The following is a 19754-nucleotide window of genomic DNA, read 5'->3' on the forward strand; positions in this document are numbered from 1 at the left end:
AAGTCTCTAAAGTCCCTCAGTAATGAGAATAATTAGAATAAAACAAGGTCAAGACGGACGACAGAGGAATCGAACAGAGGGACGTGGGAGGAGAAGGAGATGGTTGTAATCCTCATGGAGACTGGATGTGATCACGGCTCGATACTTAAGTTTCCAATTATCTCTCTGTTACAGAGAGAAGCAGAGAGATAATTGGCACACACACACACACACACACACACACACACACACACACAAAAGTCTTCAACCTGTCTGGCCATCTCTGAACAAAAACCTTCACAGAACCACTTGACGTGACTGCACGTCTGCCGCTCTCAGCCACACACACCGAGCAACAATGTGATATCTTCTCCAAATTTCAACTGGTATCTCTCCGGGCGCTACTGGGCATGCCAGGGCATGTAGGTGGCTTCTCGCAGCGTGCTCCTGTGGAGGAAGCCAAAAGCACAAGTCGGTAGAGAGAAGAGCATCGGCTCAGCGTGCAGAGCGCATACAACCGGAGGTCAGCGCAGGCCAGCACACAGGACACGCTCACAGTCCAAATAACAAGCAGAACAAACAGCAGGATTTCTATTTCCCAGCTGCAGGCTTTCTCCTCTGAATGCTTATCGGAGCTGGAAGTTCAACTATCACAAGCTGCAAAAGTCACGTTTCGTTGTGTTTAACCCTTTGTTAAATTTGTTCAAAATGAACTTAAAGACGGTAGAGTCACTTGAGGCTTTGTAGTTTAGTCACTTGGTCAGTTGGCATGATCTAAATCAAGTGCGTTGATCAATTAAAGGGAACCACGGATGAATGCTCCACATGGAAGTCTGGTTACGGGTCCTGCTGCACAGTTGGGTCTGAAAGCTACAAGTTTGAATATGAAAACAATCTGTGGGTGTGGAGATGTGAAGTGTTCTTTCCAGACCCCTGTAGCCCCCTCCTCATCTCTGCTGGAAGCTAACGGCTTGAGGCTACATTAGCCACTGCTAGCATAACACACCCGAATCTCCGACACAACTAATGATGGTCGACTTGCATTATGGGTAATGTAGGTGCCAGGTTATTGAAGGAAGAAGAGTGTGAGAAAAACAAAATGTATCCGTTTCTGCTCTAATCTCTCTTTCTTTTTCTGGCTACCTTTTCAGGATTAAATAAACTGAGGTGGAAATGGCATTAAAGAGGACCTGGAACATTTGTTTGTTCATAGATAAGACCTAATGTGAATTGATTGGGTCATGATGGTTCAAACTACTGAAAATACAGATATCACCCAACCACCAGTCAGAACCACCAATGTGCAGATTATCCTGCTCAGAAAACTGTCAAACAGTGCACAGCTGGGTCTCTGTGTTCTTTGGCCCTGCAAGGAAAAACACTTCCCCATTCCAGTCCTGACTCCACCAGTCTATTTGGACTTGGACATGCTGGGATGTTTGATGCCGAGCCCCTTTTGTTTTAGCTGTTTAACCCCGGTCCTCTGTCAACAGCCAGAGAAGCAGCTTCCTCCTGCTAGTTTTTTTCTCCCTCCATCGATCTGTTTACAGCCTCTGGTGGCGACGTGGAATTTGCCGCTTGCAGAAAAAACATTCTGTGCAAACATCTCGGAGGCCAACTGAATCCATTACGGCCGGCCCAGAACTGCTGTTGTTTTTCAACTTCACGGAGCAAACAGTAATGTGGCTGAGGAATTAGAGGCTGGGAGAAGGATCGCTCATGCACACCGGCTTCGGCGGCGTCAGCGACAAGCTTTTATCTCCAGATTGTTGGTTTTCGTGCGTCTGGATACGCTCGGTCTCATTTGCATTCATGCGACAGAGCAGCGGCCGTAAAACTGACATAGGCGGGAGCTTAACGTAATGGCCTTTTTTTTAAAGTAATAATGTACTGAGTGGGTATATTTATATGAATGTTGCCAAGTGTGTGATGGTAAAAGGGCAAGAGTTACAGTGCCTGTGTGTGTGTGAGGTTTATGTCCCTGCTTCATGAGGCTGCTGCACATCATCAGTGAAGTAAAAGAGCATTCTGGCATCTTCTACACTCCACTACTACACAGGAGAATAAATTCCCTCACAAGACCACCCTTTCCACCACACACACACACACACACACACACACACACACACACACACACACACACACACACACACACACACACACACACACACACACACACATATATATATATATATATAATAAAAAAATTAAAAAAGCATTAATATTAGGCGGGAAGAAGTTGCTGAGAAGAGAAAAGCCGTCTAAGCTGTTGATCCTGTTTGCTGCTTTGCAATTCTTTTTCCAGGAAATCTCCCCTTTCAATCTGCTTCACTGAGGGATGAGAGTGTGGCGAGAGAGGCTGGCGGAGACGGAGTCTTATCTGTCGCGGGGCAGCGTAGCGCTGTCTGAAGCTCAGTGCGCTCAGGTGCTTCATCTCCTGTGTCCTCTGCCAGAAAGCTTTAAACCCTTATGAAACGGCGGGAACATGAAATCATGAGAGGAGGGGCCGTCTGGTAGGCCGGGAATCTGAGAGCGACGCGCCGACGTGATGCAGACCGGTCTAAACGTTGAGATGTCTAGAGATTAGGCAGAGAGCTTTTGTCGGGTTTTTGGTCCAACAAGTCCTCCAACATAAAACGTTGAAAGTTTTTTTTTTTTTTTTTTTTAAATCTGCCGCCACTACGGTTATGGTTGAAGGGGAGATATCATGGACTACCGGGACAGTTCAGAGAGGAGGCACCCCACAGGGAGTCCGTTTCCTGTATCTGTGTCACGTGTTTCACTGCCCCGCCCCCTTTAGGAGACTGGCAGCAGGTTGTTAGCTGCTATGTTAATGCCTTAAATGTAGTAAATTGCTTTTTTTTAAGCTGGAATATGTCTGCACAAGTCGTGATTTTCAGATCAACAATGGATCAAATGATCACTTGTAATGCGAAAAGTCTCACTTGCAGAGACCCAACAGCTCTGGAGCGTTTTAGCTTCTTTCAGCTGATTGTTTTGGTTTTACAACCACAACTTTACTATTTTGTTTCTGCTCTCATCAGCATTGTTTCCAGTCGCAGCAGTTTTCAGCCAGAAAGCTTGAGAAGAAAAAAACCCGGCCGTACAATATGTGCCCGTCTCCAAAGACGGACACAGAAGTTAGCGTACGTTGACCGGACGTCCTGGTTCGTCCTGGTTTCAACTTGAGTGTCCTTTTATGGAGAAACGCTAATGTTGCTCTATTGTCTGCTTGAACACTACTAACAAGTTTGCCATATCAACTTTAAAAGGTGATGATCTCTCAATCTTGTACTCACAGATTGTTCCTGCTGCCTCCGTGTGGCCAAAACAAAATAAAAACATCTGTTAGTGCAGGTTTGAAGAAATCCGAATGTTTGAATGTCAGAATGAGAAAACAAAGGCGGGCGTAAACATTGGCCGCCGCCCTTTCTGTTGTTGTGAAGTCTCTTTTGGCCCGAGTCTCAGAACCGGAATGAAAAACTCTCCATCAGGCAGTCTGACCTTGAGCAAGGTAAACCCCACTGGGGCTTTATCAAGCAGCCAGCAGCAGAGCACTGTGAATAATGAGCAACTTTCAACTTGACATTTTATTTATATTGTCACGGGTTTCTGTTTTTACCTGCCTATAGGGACTACGGATGTAAATTAGCATTCTTGCTAACTTTTGCATGTTTACATCTTTTATCCTGAAAATATATGTGTAGCTGTCGTTTGCGTCTCATTTGAACACTTGACGGCTGACGGTTTTGGTGTTTCAGGAACCAGAGGTTGGATTTCTTTCAACATGAAAGACTTCTCTTTTTCTCCTCTGCAGCCGGCAACCCTACTGAGGGGAATGATGGAGGAAAGAGCAAAGCAAAGAGAAAAGAAGTTACGGGGGCCGCAGAGAAAGAGAAGGGGCGAGAGAGAGAGAAAGAAAGAAAGAGGAGAAGCCTCCAAGGAGAGACGAGTTGTGCTCGTGCTATTGGAACCTGCCCGTGCTCATTTGTGAAGTTGCTCGGTGCCGCTGAGGGATGCTCTGAATTATGGGAAGAATAAGTCTGAAAGAGGAAAAAAATTTTTTATAATAAGCACGGTGAGATTGCGACAAGTCCTTTGTGGAAATTTGTATCTGACTGGAAGAAGGGGGACCGAGACCCTGACAGATTCAGGGCACAGTGTGTGTGTGTGTGTGTGTGTGTGTGTGTGTGTTTGTAAGTGTTGCGTTTCCTTTTTATTTGTCCTGTGAAATAGGACATGGTGAAAAAAAGATTCCTACTCACCCAGTCTCGTGTCACTCTTTCAAGGGCAGATGACCCATTTGGCTGTCGCTGAGGCCTTATTTAAAACACACACACACACACACACACACACACACACACACACACACACACACACACACACACACACACACACACACACACACACACACACACACACACACACACACACACACACACACACACACACACACACACACACACACACACAGTAAGAGAAGTCAGAGCGCTGGAGTCGATGGAATGTTCTCTCCTATTCACACAGATTCTTCAGTGTGAAGGTAACCTTTCCCTTCCTCCCTTTATCTTCGTCTGTGTACCACCTTCTCTCCGTGACGTTTCTCACCTACTTTTCTCTCGCCGCACAAAAGGACACCCTCGCTTAAAAAGGTGAGCCTGCAATGAGATGAAATTTAATCAGACAAGAGAGGGGGACATTCAGCAGATCGCCAAAGCGAAGGAACCAACACGCTTTTAAAAGCAGTCCGAGGGACAGCCGACCCGACGGAAAAGGCCCGTAATCAAAACATAACTGTAACTGTCCGCCACAAAGTAATACCCACTGACAAACTGAATCGCCTACTTTTCATGCCACTTGTGTCGTCAAGTGTTTTGCAAGGCAACTAAAATAGTCGGGAAATCGTTTACCAAGGCGGCGGACGGCCTGTGCAGTCAGCAAAAACAGGTGACGGGTCATGAATTCTGTTTTCCTCAGGGAAGGAAAATAAAAAAAAAGAAGAGGATGAAAAATACTTCTGAGGGGATGAATGATAGAAGAGCCACGTTGGTCCTTAAAGCCTGACGTGGTGAAAACACACCACGTGTGTGTGTGTGTGTGTGTGTGTGTGCAGAGCTCTTGTGCAAAACGCTTCCAGTGTGTACGTTTGTGTTCCTGAAAAGGTTTGCATTCAGGTTTTGTGGTTATTGTGTGTTGGGTTTAAAGAGACGGTTGCTAATAAGACCGCTTAACGGCAACACGCCGAACACTCGTCCGCCTTTAGCTCAGAGGCGGCGCTGCGAAGTCACGTGACTCTGGTGTAATTCATTTATAGCCTAACGTTAGCTTTTTACTTATAGCGATTGGATTTACGCTTCAAAAATCCTAAAAGTAAAGTTTAATACTGATGGCCTTCATAAGTAAACAAGACCATCAGAGAGAAGATTGGCGCTTTCTATTTAGTTATTCTTAACGGTCAATCGGTGCCTCTGCTGCAGCAGGACCACGCTACAAATAAAACCTGGGACACGAGGACCGACATCTCATTTACAGACCAAGTATGTAACTCAGTTTCAATGATATCTTCATAAGGACTCTATGAGACTAAACGGTTAGCTCGGATCACCTTTTTTTGAGGCACGTTGAGATGCAGTTGATCTGTCGGATGCAGAGTTTGCTTCAGGCCTTTAAACGCACCAGATGGTTCAACTGCAACACGACTGCTCACGGAGTGTCAGACAAGAAAACAAACACACACACACACACACACATAAACACAGAGAGAGGAGTGCTGATTTGACTTGCAAATATACGTCAGTGTGATTGCCGACACGTGCAGACTCTGGACGTATTGTTTGATCCTGCAAACGAGATTGAGAAGGTGTAAACAAGATGTGGGGGAAAACTTTCCACCATACTTTATTTTTAGATCCGATTTTCCCCCCCAACGGTTTGAGTGTAAAATGAGCAGCACCAGTCCAACACGGATTTACACACAACGTCAACAGCTGCATCTGATTCCAGCGCTCACACATCAACAGAGGACAACGTCTCCCTCGTGTGGCTGAACAGAGGAACAACAGGTACAGAAGAAAAGGCTCACTCGTGTTTTACATCTCATTACCATACAACTTGTAAAAGGCCGTGATTAAGCACACACACACACACACACACACACACACACACACACACACACACACACACACACACACACACACACACACACACACACACACACACACACACACACACACACACACACACACACACACACACACACACACACACACACACACACACACACACACACACACACACACACGATTGAAACATTTGGAGTATCTCCAGACTCGAGGCCAAAACGTTCTGCACACAACAGCTTTCTGAGGGATTTGGGGGGAAATTCTCTCACAAATATCAGTGATTTTTCTGAGCACGTTTGGGGAAATATTTTCTCTGTTAAATGCTTAGAGAAGTCTGTTTAACGCTGAAAAGCTCCTGAAGGATTTGTTCAGCTCCAGGAGATGCAATGTTGTGACGTTTCATTGTTATAACAATGCATCTGCTTGTTATTGTGGACTTTTACTGCCACCTTCAGCTCAGCAGCATGTTAACATTCAGCATCACAGCGACACGTGTTCACACGTTTGACTCCGTCAGGATTCAGACCAGCTGACGTCACTCGCTCCTGTAATGACTTCACGTCTTTGATTAGTTGTTGAGTCACGATGCTGCCATCTTGTGCTGGAGAGATTTAGTTGCAACTTGGCAAAATTTCAGCAATTTGTTGTCTTCCAGATACACTGGGAACGGCAACATGTGGTCACTTACCACAAGAGCAATGAAGTGGAGCTTTGAGCTTGTAGTTTTATTACTACAGAGTAAATTAAGGGGGGGGGGGGGGCATATATCGAAACAAGACAAGCTTTTATGTACAGTACCTTGAAAAATAACTCATTTTCATTTCAATACATTTTTGCAACTACATGTTTTTTTTCTTTCATTCTTCTATTTGGTGTCGGTCCATCACAAGGACCTGAGACAGGAGATGAGCTCCAGCTTTGACCAGCAGTCTAGTTTTGGTGGCATGTAGAATCTTTACCGTGAATTTAGTTTTGTGTGTTTCTTTGTTGCTCACCTGTGTTATTAAGCGTCGTCTTCGTCTGCTCTGCCAGACACGTTCCACACAACGCTGGCACTCTTCACTGCGGGTACTGAATTGAGTAACTCAGCCCTACCGTGCGTGTGACGACAGGGCGAGACACTAAATGGGACACGACTCGTCTCAGGAAGTGCTTGAATCCAGCTCCATCACCTCGACACCGGCTGAACGCTCCAATACCAACCTCTTCAACAAGAAATCAAGACATATCACCGACATTGTTTACAATTTTATTATCGTCTTTTTTTTTTTTTTCCTGGTTGTCAGATAAAAGCAGATAGAGAGAAGCGGAATAATCAGAAACGGCGTGCAGCTTTGGGGTTCCCGTCCAAAGCCGGACGAGAGAACTGTCTGAGGTTGAGTTTACATCATAAACACAGGGTGGACCCCCCCCCCACGTCATAAATGCTACATAACACTGTGCACATCTTTTAAAACAGTCACAACAGCGGCTGCTGACACGTTAATGACAGTCGGCCTGTCACGGAGATATTCTGAGGTAAGCTAGAGTTGGCTAGTGTTGTACTGAGCTAATAAACATCTACGTAGTGTGGGTCAGTGACTGCGTCACTTCCTGCTCGCTCATCTCTACCTTGGCATAGCTTTGGCATTACGAGGTAACGTGGCGGCGCCCGAAGGCGTCCGGAGTCCATTTCATGAACGTTGAGGGAGTAGCTCCCGAGGCCTTGGGCCGCTAAGTACAAGGGGAGCAAAGGTACGCAGAGTTTAAAGTCAGCTATTCAAGTTTGACAAAGAACAGTTTCTACATCAGGTCATCTAAAGGAAAAGCACCCACAGACGTGTGTATCCTCTGGGTTATGTACAGGTCTAGGCCCAGTCTGATTATAGTGAGATCCACTTCCAAGTGCAGCTTTGCAGTCATACAAACGTACAGGAGCTTAAGCTTTAGCTTATTCCAACAGGAGAGAAGGTGCTTGTAGCGCATAGGCTGACGCATTGTTTTCCATCACATTTTGTTTTTAGCGTTCTTTCAAACGTAAAAAAAAGAAGAAGATAAAAGAAAGCGAGTAGACTTGTGTATCTCGTCTAGCTTCACTGGCTGAGTTGAGGTTTGAGACGTGAACGTTGAAATGAGGATACACTACAAAAAGGACCAAACGGCAGCATTCAGTATAACAAAGAAGACGAGATACTGTGATATATTGCTAATATAAAAAGGTATAAATAACACGTCCTGCTTTGGTTAAACACAGTTAAGACGAAAGAAAAGGAAGATGAAGAAAGTAAAGCACGTGTTGAGACAATTCATCGCCGTCCTTTATCCACCGGTTTTGGGATTACCTGAGATTCCAGTTGTCCCTCAGGGCGCTTTTTTTTACGGATTCCGTAGCAACAGCACTCGTTGATTGATTGACCGACCGATTGGATCGACCGATTGAGGTTAGAGTCTCACGAAGGTGTTCACATCACCCGAAACTAGATCCTCCACCACCACCACACCCAAACACACCTGACCTGCAGGCTCAGCACACTCACTCACTCTTTTTAAAAAGGCTAACAGAAGGCATGTAGCGAAGAAACGAAGAAAAGGCTTAGCTTAAAACGGGCGAGGTATCCATTACATAATCCTCCCTCTAAGGAATTTAGGCTTTTTAATACCATCTTGGAATGCACTATATATTGATATATATATATACTGTATATTGCCGTTAATATAAGCAGGATTACTGTTGATAAATACAGTGGCCTCCTTACTATAGAGGCACCTCAGCGAGCTTCAGCACCCTTCTCCCTTTGACTCTTGGGTGCGATAGCCCCCAAAAGGCTCTACGTGGTTGGAGGAGGAGGAGGAGACGCTTTTTCCTATTTAATCTCATTAAAATTCAAATATGATCCAAACTCCACCAGCTTTGGTCACTCTTCATCCACAGTCTCCCTTTTTGAATCCTCCTCCTTGCGATCCGGGACCTGAGGGGTGGGGCTCGGCAGGGCCGCAGCCTCCGTGGTGGCCAGCGAGGAGGAGTCTTGTTGGTCAACGATCCTGTGGGAAGAGGCGTCTTCCTGTGGAGGAGCAGGGGTGCATGTATGAGCGAAACATCTGGATTCTCATCGCTTGATTAGACACAACAGGTAAAGAAAACTAATTCACTTTCATGAACTACAGACACAAAGGGTTACAGTTCCAAGACGAAAACACGGACAACTCCCAGACTTACCTGCTCTGAGAAGCGGTGATTCACCTGGTCGGCGAACTCGTGCATCTCTCCCTCTTCACCATTAGAGTGGCAGCTCGGACTTGGCACCTCGATTCCATGGCTTTCCAAAATGGCAGCTTCTGGTTGTGTTAGACAGGGAAGTAAGGAGTGAGAGAGACACACATGGCTCCTCCTGTGACTCTTCATTTACATGCCATGACGCTGAAAACAAGGCTTTTCTTTTGGAGGTACACACACAGGTCATCAGGTCCTCACCGATATTCGCTCTTCTCTTCATCTCCTTCCGACGGTTGGCAAACCAGTTGTACACCTTCAACGCCGTCACGCGCTCAAACTCAGACAGCTTACAGCCTGGGCGATGAAAAACACAACACGTCACCCACAAAATGACCTCTTGTATATCACTGAACCACCTCGTGGCACCTTGAATTCTTGAGGAAAACTTCTCACACATCCACGGTGGATGAAGAATTTACAAAACGGGGGGAAGTCTTGATGAATGGAAGTAAACGGGGGCTGCAGCGAAACTATATCGAAACATCCTTTCACAAACACAGCCGTGCAGCATGATCCAGGTCTCATTCATCCCAAACGTTTTTGCTAAAAACCTTTGTATTTAGAACTCTTCTGCATGAACAGTCTCACGCTTGTTCAGGCTCGCTACTCGTCCGTGTGAGTTCAAAGTGTTGTTAAACAGGTTTTAGTGACCAGACGACTGGATGAATGAGACTCGGATCCGACCGCACGAGTTGTGCTACAGTTTGTAAACGGATATTTTGATGCAGTTTTTGTACTCGACGTGCAATTGGTCTTCTTGGCCGGCTCGTCATTGAAAAAAAGAAATACAATCTCTACAGGTTTTTTTCTGATTGAATAAAAAGTTACATTTTAAATAAAACTCAAACAAAGAATGTGGTATAAATACTTCAAACTCACAAAAACTGACAGCAGTAAATCTCGTCTTTTCTCTACGAGTGAACAAATTCACACTTTATATCTATTAAACAAAAGACACATTTAAATGTAAATACTATTTAGTTTTAACGGGCTTCACACTGAATAACATTAAAAAGATGACATGCAACTAATTATTCTTATTATCACTAACTATCTGTCAATTGACTAAATAATGAATAAAATAGACTTTTTAAACTGAGTATGCAGAATGCTTCTGAAGAGACGATGTAGAGCAGCAGCTCGTTACACTCGCCTGGTTTCTGAATGACGGAGTTACAGGCGTTGGCGATCTCCTCCCGCTTGGCTTCGTCTGGGTACTGGTTCTCCATGAAGAAGCTGTGAGACACAAACAGTCACGGGATTAAAATCAGATTGCATCACAGCGGGGCTCGAGATGTAGGACGTCCCGTCGTCCCGGGGCTGAAAAAAAAAAAAATAGGATCAAGGAGGATGAAACGTCATTTTAGAAGAGAGAGAAAAAGAAATACCCTGCAAACGTTAGAATATATGAAAATAAATACACGGTTTGTGTAGCACACACGTCTTATCAAAGCTCTTTGATAACATGAATACACACATAAACACACAGCACATACTGCACACCCTTTTGATGTTTTATTGAAGTTAAAGGTCACGTCTTAGTATTGAGCCACAGGAAGGTAAGAACAACATTAACACAGTGGAAGAGCTTCAGGAGAGTCTTCCTCGGCCTCCAGATCCTCTGGTAGAAAACAGAAATTAATAAATCATTTTTGTTTTTCATGTCTAGTTTCTTTATAACCTGAAAAATAATCATTAGCTCGCATTACAAAACACACAGAGATCAATTTCTTCTTCCAGCCCTTCCTCTTCCTCTCACCATCTGAGGTGCCCTATCCTGTCTCTCACACACACACACACACACACACACACACACACACACACACACACACACACACACACACACACACACACACACACACACACACACACACACACACACACACACACGTCCTTGGATGTAAACTAGCTCACGGGGATCAGCACTGCAGTGGGATTGCGTAATCCTGGGGGCCCTGCTGGTGAGTGCGAGGGCCGGTGTGGTCTTATTACTGAGAGTGCCCACACTGCGCCCGATACTTACAGCAAGCATGGAACAGAGAAAATCAATCGCACGCAGCCGGCAGGACGGCCGACTCCTCTTTCTCTGCATCCTTCTTACTCACTGAGGAGTCTGGGACAAATATAACACGAGAAGAGACAAAACACAGCTAATAAACGCCACAACAGTGAGGCACACAGCACACTCGGGTTGCTAATATTACCTCAAGCACTGCTGCATTCCTCTCACATGCGAGTACGACTATGACTGGAGGGTTGAACCAGAGCCGACGTGTTCGTACTCGTCTGGAGACGGCAGCTTCTTGCAGACCTCAGGTGCTCCTGATCAGCTTTTTATTAATGTAAATAAAGAATCTGTTCATTTTAGAGCTGAACCACTAAGTGTGATCAACAGAAAATTAATCTGTTTTGATAACTGATTAACTGTTGAAGCAAAAATACCAAACAGTCACTAGTTCAACTAATGTTTGGAGGACTCGCTGCCTTTCTTTGTTTACACCACCTTTCTTTCTTTGTTTTGTATTTGTTTCATTGGCTTTTAGGAAACTGTCACACTTTTCATTAAGTAACAGCCTCCTTTTATATAATACATCCAAAAGAGAGCTGAAGTCATGACGTCACATCTCAATCTCTCAGTCAGTATTTATCTCATCCGTCTTTTTTTCTTAAATGAAGCATCTTCTGTTTAGTATGCCGGAAAAACATCAAGTATGTCCCAACAAACAGAATGTGCTGCTGCATTTTGCAGTATGCTTGTCTGGCTGTTCTGACCCACAATCCTTTGCACAGAGGAAGATGCATCACATCGACCGATAACTCATAGACAGATATCACGTATATCGGACGTATGAACGAGAGGGTCAAAGTTATGACAAAGTAGGACGTCTGTATTGTCTGCACACTGCACGCAGCAGTGCATACTTTGTAAAGGCAGCTGCAGTATGTAATCAAAGTACGCAGTTAAGAAAGGACTTGATCACCTCTCCATGATTGATTGGCACTCCTTCCTCCAGGTGAACCTGCTTCCTCTGCGCAGCCTCAGAGGCCCGCCCACCATCCCGGCTCTGTCGCCGGCCATGATCCCCGTCCTCCAATCGGGCTCCTCCTTCACCAGGGACCGCATCGACAGGGTGGCCCCTGAAAGAAGAGAGCGCAGGCAGCGATGTAACCGTCGAGCGTTTATGGAAACAGAGACGGTGTTTAGACTCCAGCTTCCTGTCGCACCAGCTGAACAAAAAAAGCCGCTAAGGCGACATGAACTGCTACATTGTGACTAGTTAGTTTCACTCAAAACATTGTTGGAGTGAGGGACGTTTCCCGTTACATGTGCAGTTACTTTTTAACATTACCGCCTATAGCAAGCAAGAGAATAAATATATTTTTATCTCCCAAAGCCTGAATTCTGTGCTTTTTAAGAGCTGCAGATGTCCTGTTGTATGCTGCCTATAATTCCTACACTATGTTCACACTAAGCTACGTTTGACCTTACACATAGCTGGTGTGACAGCCTGCTACTATGGCAGAGCAAAGAGGATTAATAGTATGGAGAAGCTTCATTTGTAGCATCCGGAGTTCAATCCTCGGAGTTTATCGCTGCCATTTGAGTCTGTTGAAAGGCATCCCAAGCTACAGGGCGAATGGCATGCATGCATCTCCCTGCGGCGAGCTGCTGAGGCCGGGGGTGGGGGAGGGGGCGGGTGGGGGGGGGGGGGTTTACCTGGCTGGGCCTGGGCGGCGGCGGCGGCAGCAGTGTACCACGGCAGCAAGTGCATCAGCAGCTCTCTCTGCCTGCTCCACACGGGGTTGGGGTTGAGGTTGGTGTTGGGGTTGGGGAGGCAGCCGCTCGCCCCCGCCACCGTCCTGGGCATGGGACTCACGCTGTGCTGGCTTTCACTCCACCTCAGCCCTTCAGTCGGGACAAAACCAACGGTCAGGCGGGCCACAGCCACGGATTAGGTCATGGACACCAGTTTAAGCTAATTGGAAATTGAGAGTTATTTGGGTAACGTGACACACTCCTGCGGACCTGCCTGGCAGCTTCCAGCCGAAATAAATGTAACAACAAATGGCTGCTTTATCATGTTTTACACTGTATCCGCCGATAAGAAGTCAATTTGACTTTGTTGAGCTTTGTTTTTAGATTCACGGTGGGCAGGTCAATAGGAGTCTATATCGGATGCAAAGCATTGTGGCCACCGAGGAAATTAGTTATTGTTAGTATCGCTGTTAATAACCGGTTTGTTAGGCATGTAGGAATGAAAACCAGCACCAGAGTACCTCCAGCATCAGGGCTGAGATTTACAGAGGAGCTACGGCAAAGCTTGGGTGGGTTGGGGGGGGGGGGGGGGATATAAAGGATTAGGATGAGGGGAGACGGCAGGGTCGGCAGAAGGTCCATCGGCGGCTTTGTTTGTTTCATAGAACTCATAATGTAAAAATGAAAATGTCCGATATGATTTGAAACGTCTGCCTGACGCAGACCAATAAAAGCTCCGAGCATCTTCAGTGTTGTATCTGTTTAACACCAGACCAGTGTGTTTTATATAAGTATCCATGCATCCTAGGACATGGAGAGGTCGACACCTACCCGAGCTGTTACTCTACCCCGGACAGACAAACCGCGTTCCCCCGCTACGGTTTCACTTCCAAACCAGAAGGCCTGATCCTATCGATCAGCCTCTCCTGTGACAGAACTACCTTTATCCTTCGTCTTTCCTCTGAAATGTAGAGATTCGTCTCGTGTCCTTCCTCGACCTCGCAGCACCTCGAGGGCCGGGATGGAGTTAGCGTGAGGAATTAGAGGTGTGTGGGTTTACCATGCAGGAGGGGGAGGGGGGGGAGGGGGGAGGCAGGATAGCAAGCAGCAGTTCACATTCACAAAAAAAAGTTCTTATCCTTCTTTTCAAGCCTTCCTTCATTATCTAATCTATCATCATTAACCCGACACTCAACCTTGAGGCGCTGATCTGCACTTCTTCTCATCATCAGTCCTCCTGTACCGAGCATCCATCATCCTAATGATCTATAATCCCACTCCCCTGCTCTGTAGAAGTCAAACTCCACACCGTGCCTGAAACACGGTCCTGCCCCCCCCCCCCCCCCCCCCCCCCCCCCCCCCGACTCTCGGCCTGCTACCGGAGACTCACCGGGGTTGTTCCTCTCCAGCAGGTACCAGCGGTAGAAGGCGCGGCGCTTGGAGTCGCTCATCTCCAGGCCTTGCTGCAGCAGCCACTGGGAGATGTAGCTCTGGCTGATGCCTGCGTGTGGGGTGTGGGGTGTGGGGGGGGGGGGGTGAGGCATGTCATCTTCACACATTAAAGACATCGATTCATTTCATCTGGACCGTGGGGATCGGCTGTGAGCCAGCTCCTGTTGAGCTAATAAAGCCTCCCCAATATCAATACCTTAATTAAGGACACGTGATTTGGTGCAGTACTTTGAGAACATGCTGCTACTTGTAGTTCACGATTTACTGCCTCGAGGTGGAGCCTGCTGCGGGCGCCACAAGCTCGTTTCTACCGACCTGCTCTGAGCTATTGCATTGTTCTTCCTTCAGCATTATATTCAATAAGTAATTTTAAAAAGGGTTCAAAAAAACATGTCAAGTTCAGTTTTATCTTTGGAAGAAACTAAATAACAAAGGGATGTTGACGATTGGTTTTATCTGTCAGTTATATTTTGATTAATTAATTAATCTTTTAAGACATAACATTTCAGCAAAATGCTCATCAGTTCCTTGGATCCCAATATGACTTATTTTTCATTTAAATAATATAAAACAGAGAAACTTTGAGAAGCTGGATAGCGAGACAGACTTAAACTATAAATAAGTTATCAAAATGGCCGACGATTAATCTTCTGTTTCTGGGTTTCAGCAGGAGAGTTTATCATCTCCTGTTTAACATCAGTGAGAGCACAGATGACACATCTCTCACCCTCACTCCAGAACCTCTAGAATCTAGAGACGGTGTTGTCGGTCCCACACACTTCTCTTTCTGTTCATGTTTATGTTTGGTCAGACGGTGACCTTCATCTTAGCCAGTTAGCTTAGCAGACGGTTAGGTTTCTTATTGTAACTCAGTGGATTAAATACACAGAAAAAAGCCTGATAAAAAGTGTTTTCTACTTATTTAATCAAGTATCAATCCTCATCGGGACATCACACTCAACTCCATCATGAGACTGTGGGAGAGAATACCTGCCCACTAGCTTTACAGAGCAAACACAGTACCTGTAACTTGGCCCACGATTGCCTGAGAGATCCTGCGGTTGTTGAGGAACGTTTTGATCTCTTCTTTCACCAGGTTGCTGTCTCTCCTGCAAAAGCAACAACAAGCCGTGGCGGCATTAGAACGACTACGTGGTGGGTAAAACACCAGCCTTTGCTCTGACTAACCTTATTCACTGATGCTTCTCTTCTCCCAGCCGTCCCTAAAGACCTGACCTGAATTAACTCCACTAAAATTCTGGAGAATAAGCCTGCGCCTCAGGGGAGGGTAGCTGTCATTATCTGGCGTTATAATAGTCTCTCTTTGTCTCGACCATTCTCTCCGATAACCGTGAGCTCCACCACCGTTCCTCACCTCATGTACTCCTCCACCTTCTCCTCCAGGTCCCACTCCTCCTCTCCCATCATGTCGTAGCTGAACGACCGCTGAACGGCCACGCTGGGAGGGTAGAGGGGCGGAGGCGAGGCCTCGTAGCTGTTGCTGGGGGACAGCGCGGCGCCGTCCAGGCCGGAGGTCTGCGTGGTGGCGGAGGCTAGGGAGAGCGAGGAGGACGAGGACGAGGAGGAGGAGGGGGGGGCCGGGGTGGCCGCGGCGGGGGTGTTGTTGTTGGACGGGGCGGGTTGAGAGTCACAGTGGGACGGGCGGTGGTCCGGGTCCAGCCTCTCCAGGGACTCCAAAGCGTGGATGATCTGAGGTTTGGTCATGCCGGACAGACGCAGGCGCTGCAGGAGGTCGATCTGCTCGATGGTGTAGCGCGGCTCCGCCTCACAGCACTCCATCCTGGCATCTGCAGACATCATAAGAATAATAATTTTAGGCTGGCATTTTGAAGGAAACAAGACCAATTTTGTAGGTGAATACGAACCAACTTAAGCCCTATTAATACCCCAAAAGTCTGTAGCTTCGGGTGATTTCTCACCAGATAAACAGCACAAAGTGTTACCAAGACATATACCTCTATATTTATCTCCACCTTTGATGGGTCTTAAATTTAGATAAAATGTCGCAAACGATTTCGGAACCTGCAGACATACTGATAAAAGATGAAAAGGATTATTAATAGATGAAAAACATTTAAAGACATTTAAAGCTGAATCCAAACACGACGCTTCCTTTGTTGGGAGTTTATTTATCTCGACTACAACGCTTTAAATGATAATCAAATTAAATGATTTGAGTTACGCTAATACCAAAGAACTTTGAGTAAAAGTGAAGACTGCATTCTCCTCTGAGGATGCTCTTGGGTCATTGGAAATGTTGGCACCCTTTCAAACACTTGGCACAGACACTTGGGGCTAACCTTGCTCCATTTGTCCAGGGTGGAATTAAAGTAGGATCACCCTGGCATACATAACCTAACATCAGGTCCCGTCACATCCATCCATCCCTTCATGTCCTGTACATGCCTGTCATGTGCAGGGTCTGAAGCCTTCTCCATCAATTATAAAGACTGCTGCTGCTGCTGTGTGAAGATCACAGTAAACTCATTCAGACATCTGGGACAACATAACTTTATACCCATCTGATGGACTTACTCTGCATAGGTGTGATTTAGTGACCTTGTCCATCAATAGTTTACACCTAAACACACGGCTCAAACAAACAGAACTACCTTTAAAAAAGTTGCTATTGTTAAATGGGATGTATGCCGAATTCACCAGAAAGATTCATTTTCTAAAATGTGTCAAATCCAATAGTTTTAGGACAAAGTTAACAAAGTTAACTTGTCAGATACAGAGAATTAGGTTTGAAATGTGGAGTGTTTACAGACCAGCACCTATCAGAGCTACAGTATGTCTGCACACACTGGTAATATTGTGGGTTATTTATGTGCAAAACCAACAAAGATGCAGAACTAAAGCAGCGAGCTGGCTCTCGCTTTAAAAAAAAAAAAGTTAAAGTTAAACCGGTTATCTTACCTCCCGGTGGAGGAGGTGACACAGACAGGAGCCCCGGGAGTGGTTCGGTGCGAGGGGTCGCGGCGGGGACGCACCACTGTCGCATGGCTCCGCGGAGCTCAGCTCGGCTGGACCTCTGCAGAGTCGGGACAGAGGAGACTTGCTGCAGTGTGTTGCGGTTGTTAAGCGGCCCCTGTTAGCATTGTTAGCATGTTGGCAAAAACCCGACAACAGGCAGATGACTCCGCTAGCAGGCTATAGCTGGCTAAGCTAACGCCGTCAAACTCCGGTTGGTTCCCCCCTGAGCACCAGCCTCTCACATCGATAGCTGCTCGCTGCCTTGTTGTGTCAAGTTAGCAAGTGCGTGACGTATAGACAGCGGAAGTAATGCAATGTAACCTTCAGAATAAGAGCAACAGTACAAACTCCCGTTTTTGATCGTTCCAACGTCTCTTTAATAACAAGTACCTGACTTAAACCAAAATAAATACATATTTTATTTACAATAAGTGAGCCAGCAGAAAAAGCCACCACCCTACAGTAACTTACCTAGGTGATAAGGGTACATTTGTTTGAAAGTTAAACTTTATAGTTATATACTTTACATTATAAACAATTAATAAAGCTCGCTGTTTCGGTTCTAATGCAAAGCTTGGCAAGAGTTGTACGTGAAATATTTGGAGAAACACAACACTTCTAATGTAACTCTATGACAGGATGCAACTAAGTAGATTCGCTTGTGTAGCTTTGTTTTTATGAAAAATCAGTGTACAGTTGCGCTTTTATTTTGAAGGCCATATAAAACATTACTACGGATTTTGACTAAATTTACACTTTAGTCTGTTTTATCTTGGCTAACAACTTATCTAAAACTTCCACTTTTGAAGTTACATCGACAGTACATAAGATGGGCGGCTATGTGCGAAACATTTACAGTTAAATGTGGCTGGCAAGCAAACATCTGGTTCGGTAGGTTCGACTGTCTGGGACACAGCCAGATGCTAACTGACTTAGCTCGCTGGCTGGGACACAGCCAGATGCTAACTGACTTAGCTCGCTGGCTGGGACACAGCCAGATGCTAACTGACTTAGCTCGCTTAGCTAAGCTAAGTTAGCCGACAGCTAGCGGCGGATCGTCCCACCGCAGCGGAGCAGCTCTCTCTTACCTCCCGTTGCTGTGGAGAGACAGCAGCAGCCGGGGCTGGACGGAGAGCGGAGATGATGCAAACTGAAGGGAAAGTGGCGGGTTTCCCCCTAAACCCTCTCCAAAGAAATATAAGTCCTGGGTCCGGAGGTGACAGTGAATTAACGCGCAGAGGGTGACCGGTGCGGGGTCATTTTGTCTTTGGGCTATGCAAATGTGAGGAGTCTGTCTCAGTTTATGACCACTGTCAAGCTAGCAAAAATTACAATTATGACTTCCGGTTATACTGTACTTACTAAAATTACGTAGCTAACCAATAACAGCAATGTATTGAAGCCCATTTACGTCGCAAAAAAAAAAAATATATATATATATATAAAGTTATTTTTTTAAATTTACAAAATTAAATCAAGTAAAAAAAAATGTATTGTATTTTTTTGTAAACTTAAAAAAAAAGAATAATGAAATTATTTAATTTTTGTAGTGATTTTTTTTTTTGCTTGCGGAAATTGGCTTCTATAACAATGTGCCTAAAATGAAAGTAAAAAAAAGATTTGGAAATGAATATCTAAAATAAAAAAAATGTATTAATAATGTCATAGGCTACATAATAGCCCATATCTAGTTAATTAAGCATTAGTGGCACTCTATTTTCATAATTTAAGTAGTTTATCCTTTTATTTGGTCATGTTTATTCACATACCTGGTTTATTCATAAACCCGAGCAAATATTTTTAATTTAAAAATAAAAACATTTTCACAATATAAGTAGTTTATTTTTTTTACTTGTTCAGGTATTAAAATGTATATTTTTAAATCTGTCTGCCTCGACGCAGCAACAACCAAGCACATAAGTGCGTTTGTCTGCAGATATAAGCTCATTTGCAAGCATTTATTGAAGAAGTTATATGAAAATCGATGTCGGCAATAATGCTGATTAAAATAATAATGATAATAGCATCTTTTAAATCAATAGCATACTTTTAATCCCACTGCTGAGGGTTTTTCACCAGATGAAATGCTGCGGGATTGCCCAGGAACTCCTCATAATCGTCTGATTTACAATAAAACGCAGTGGATGTGTTTTGTTATTGATCCCTTTTGTTTATAACATTGGCATGTTGTGCC

The 19754-nt window shown here is 45.2% G+C and overlaps 1 protein-coding gene across 5 annotated transcripts; it reads right to left on the bottom strand.

The window, feature by feature from the left end:
* Window positions 1-7336: 7336 nt before the first annotated feature.
* Window positions 7337-19254, bottom strand: LOC142931396 (homeobox-containing protein 1). 5 transcript variants are annotated; one of them, XM_076075295.1, is made up of 11 exons: window positions 18649-19253; window positions 17504-17618; window positions 15939-16371; window positions 15587-15672; window positions 14502-14612; window positions 13073-13261; window positions 12336-12492; window positions 10508-10590; window positions 9553-9648; window positions 9298-9413; window positions 7337-9142 (listed from the first exon to the last, which is right to left on the bottom strand). In XM_076075295.1, the coding sequence occupies exons 2-11, from the start codon at window positions 17586-17588 to the stop codon at window positions 8996-8998; spliced, it is 1503 nt and encodes a 500-aa protein (XP_075931410.1). In that variant the 5' UTR covers window positions 17589-17618; window positions 18649-19253; the 3' UTR covers window positions 7337-8995. The 5 variants fall into 5 exon arrangements, with proteins under 5 accessions (XP_075931410.1, XP_075931408.1, XP_075931412.1 ...); XM_076075293.1 differs by having other exon boundaries at window positions 9298-9416; window positions 18649-19021; XM_076075297.1 differs by lacking the exon at window positions 13073-13261 and having other exon boundaries at window positions 18649-19254.
* Window positions 19255-19754: the final 500 nt, after the last annotated feature.

Source organism: Anarhichas minor, unplaced genomic scaffold (genome assembly GCF_050575085.1).
Source record: "Anarhichas minor isolate MPS153535 unplaced genomic scaffold, ASM5057508v1 ptg000051l, whole genome shotgun sequence".
Lineage (NCBI taxonomy): Eukaryota > Metazoa > Chordata > Actinopteri > Perciformes > Anarhichadidae > Anarhichas > Anarhichas minor.

Excerpts from the sequence above, each read along its gene's own strand:
- LOC142931396 (XM_076075293.1), bottom strand. The coding sequence starts at position 17,588 with ATGCGACAGTGGTGCGTCCCCGCCGCGACCCCTCGCACCGAACCACTC. Across the intron at positions 16,372-17,503 it reads GTCACCTCCTCCACCGGGAG|ATGCCAGGATGGAGTGCTGT; the intron begins GTAAGATAACCG and ends TGATGTCTGCAG. Across the intron at positions 10,591-12,335 it reads TGCCAATCAATCATGGAGAG|CTTCTTCATGGAGAACCAGT; the intron begins GTGATCAAGTCC and ends TGTGTCTCACAG.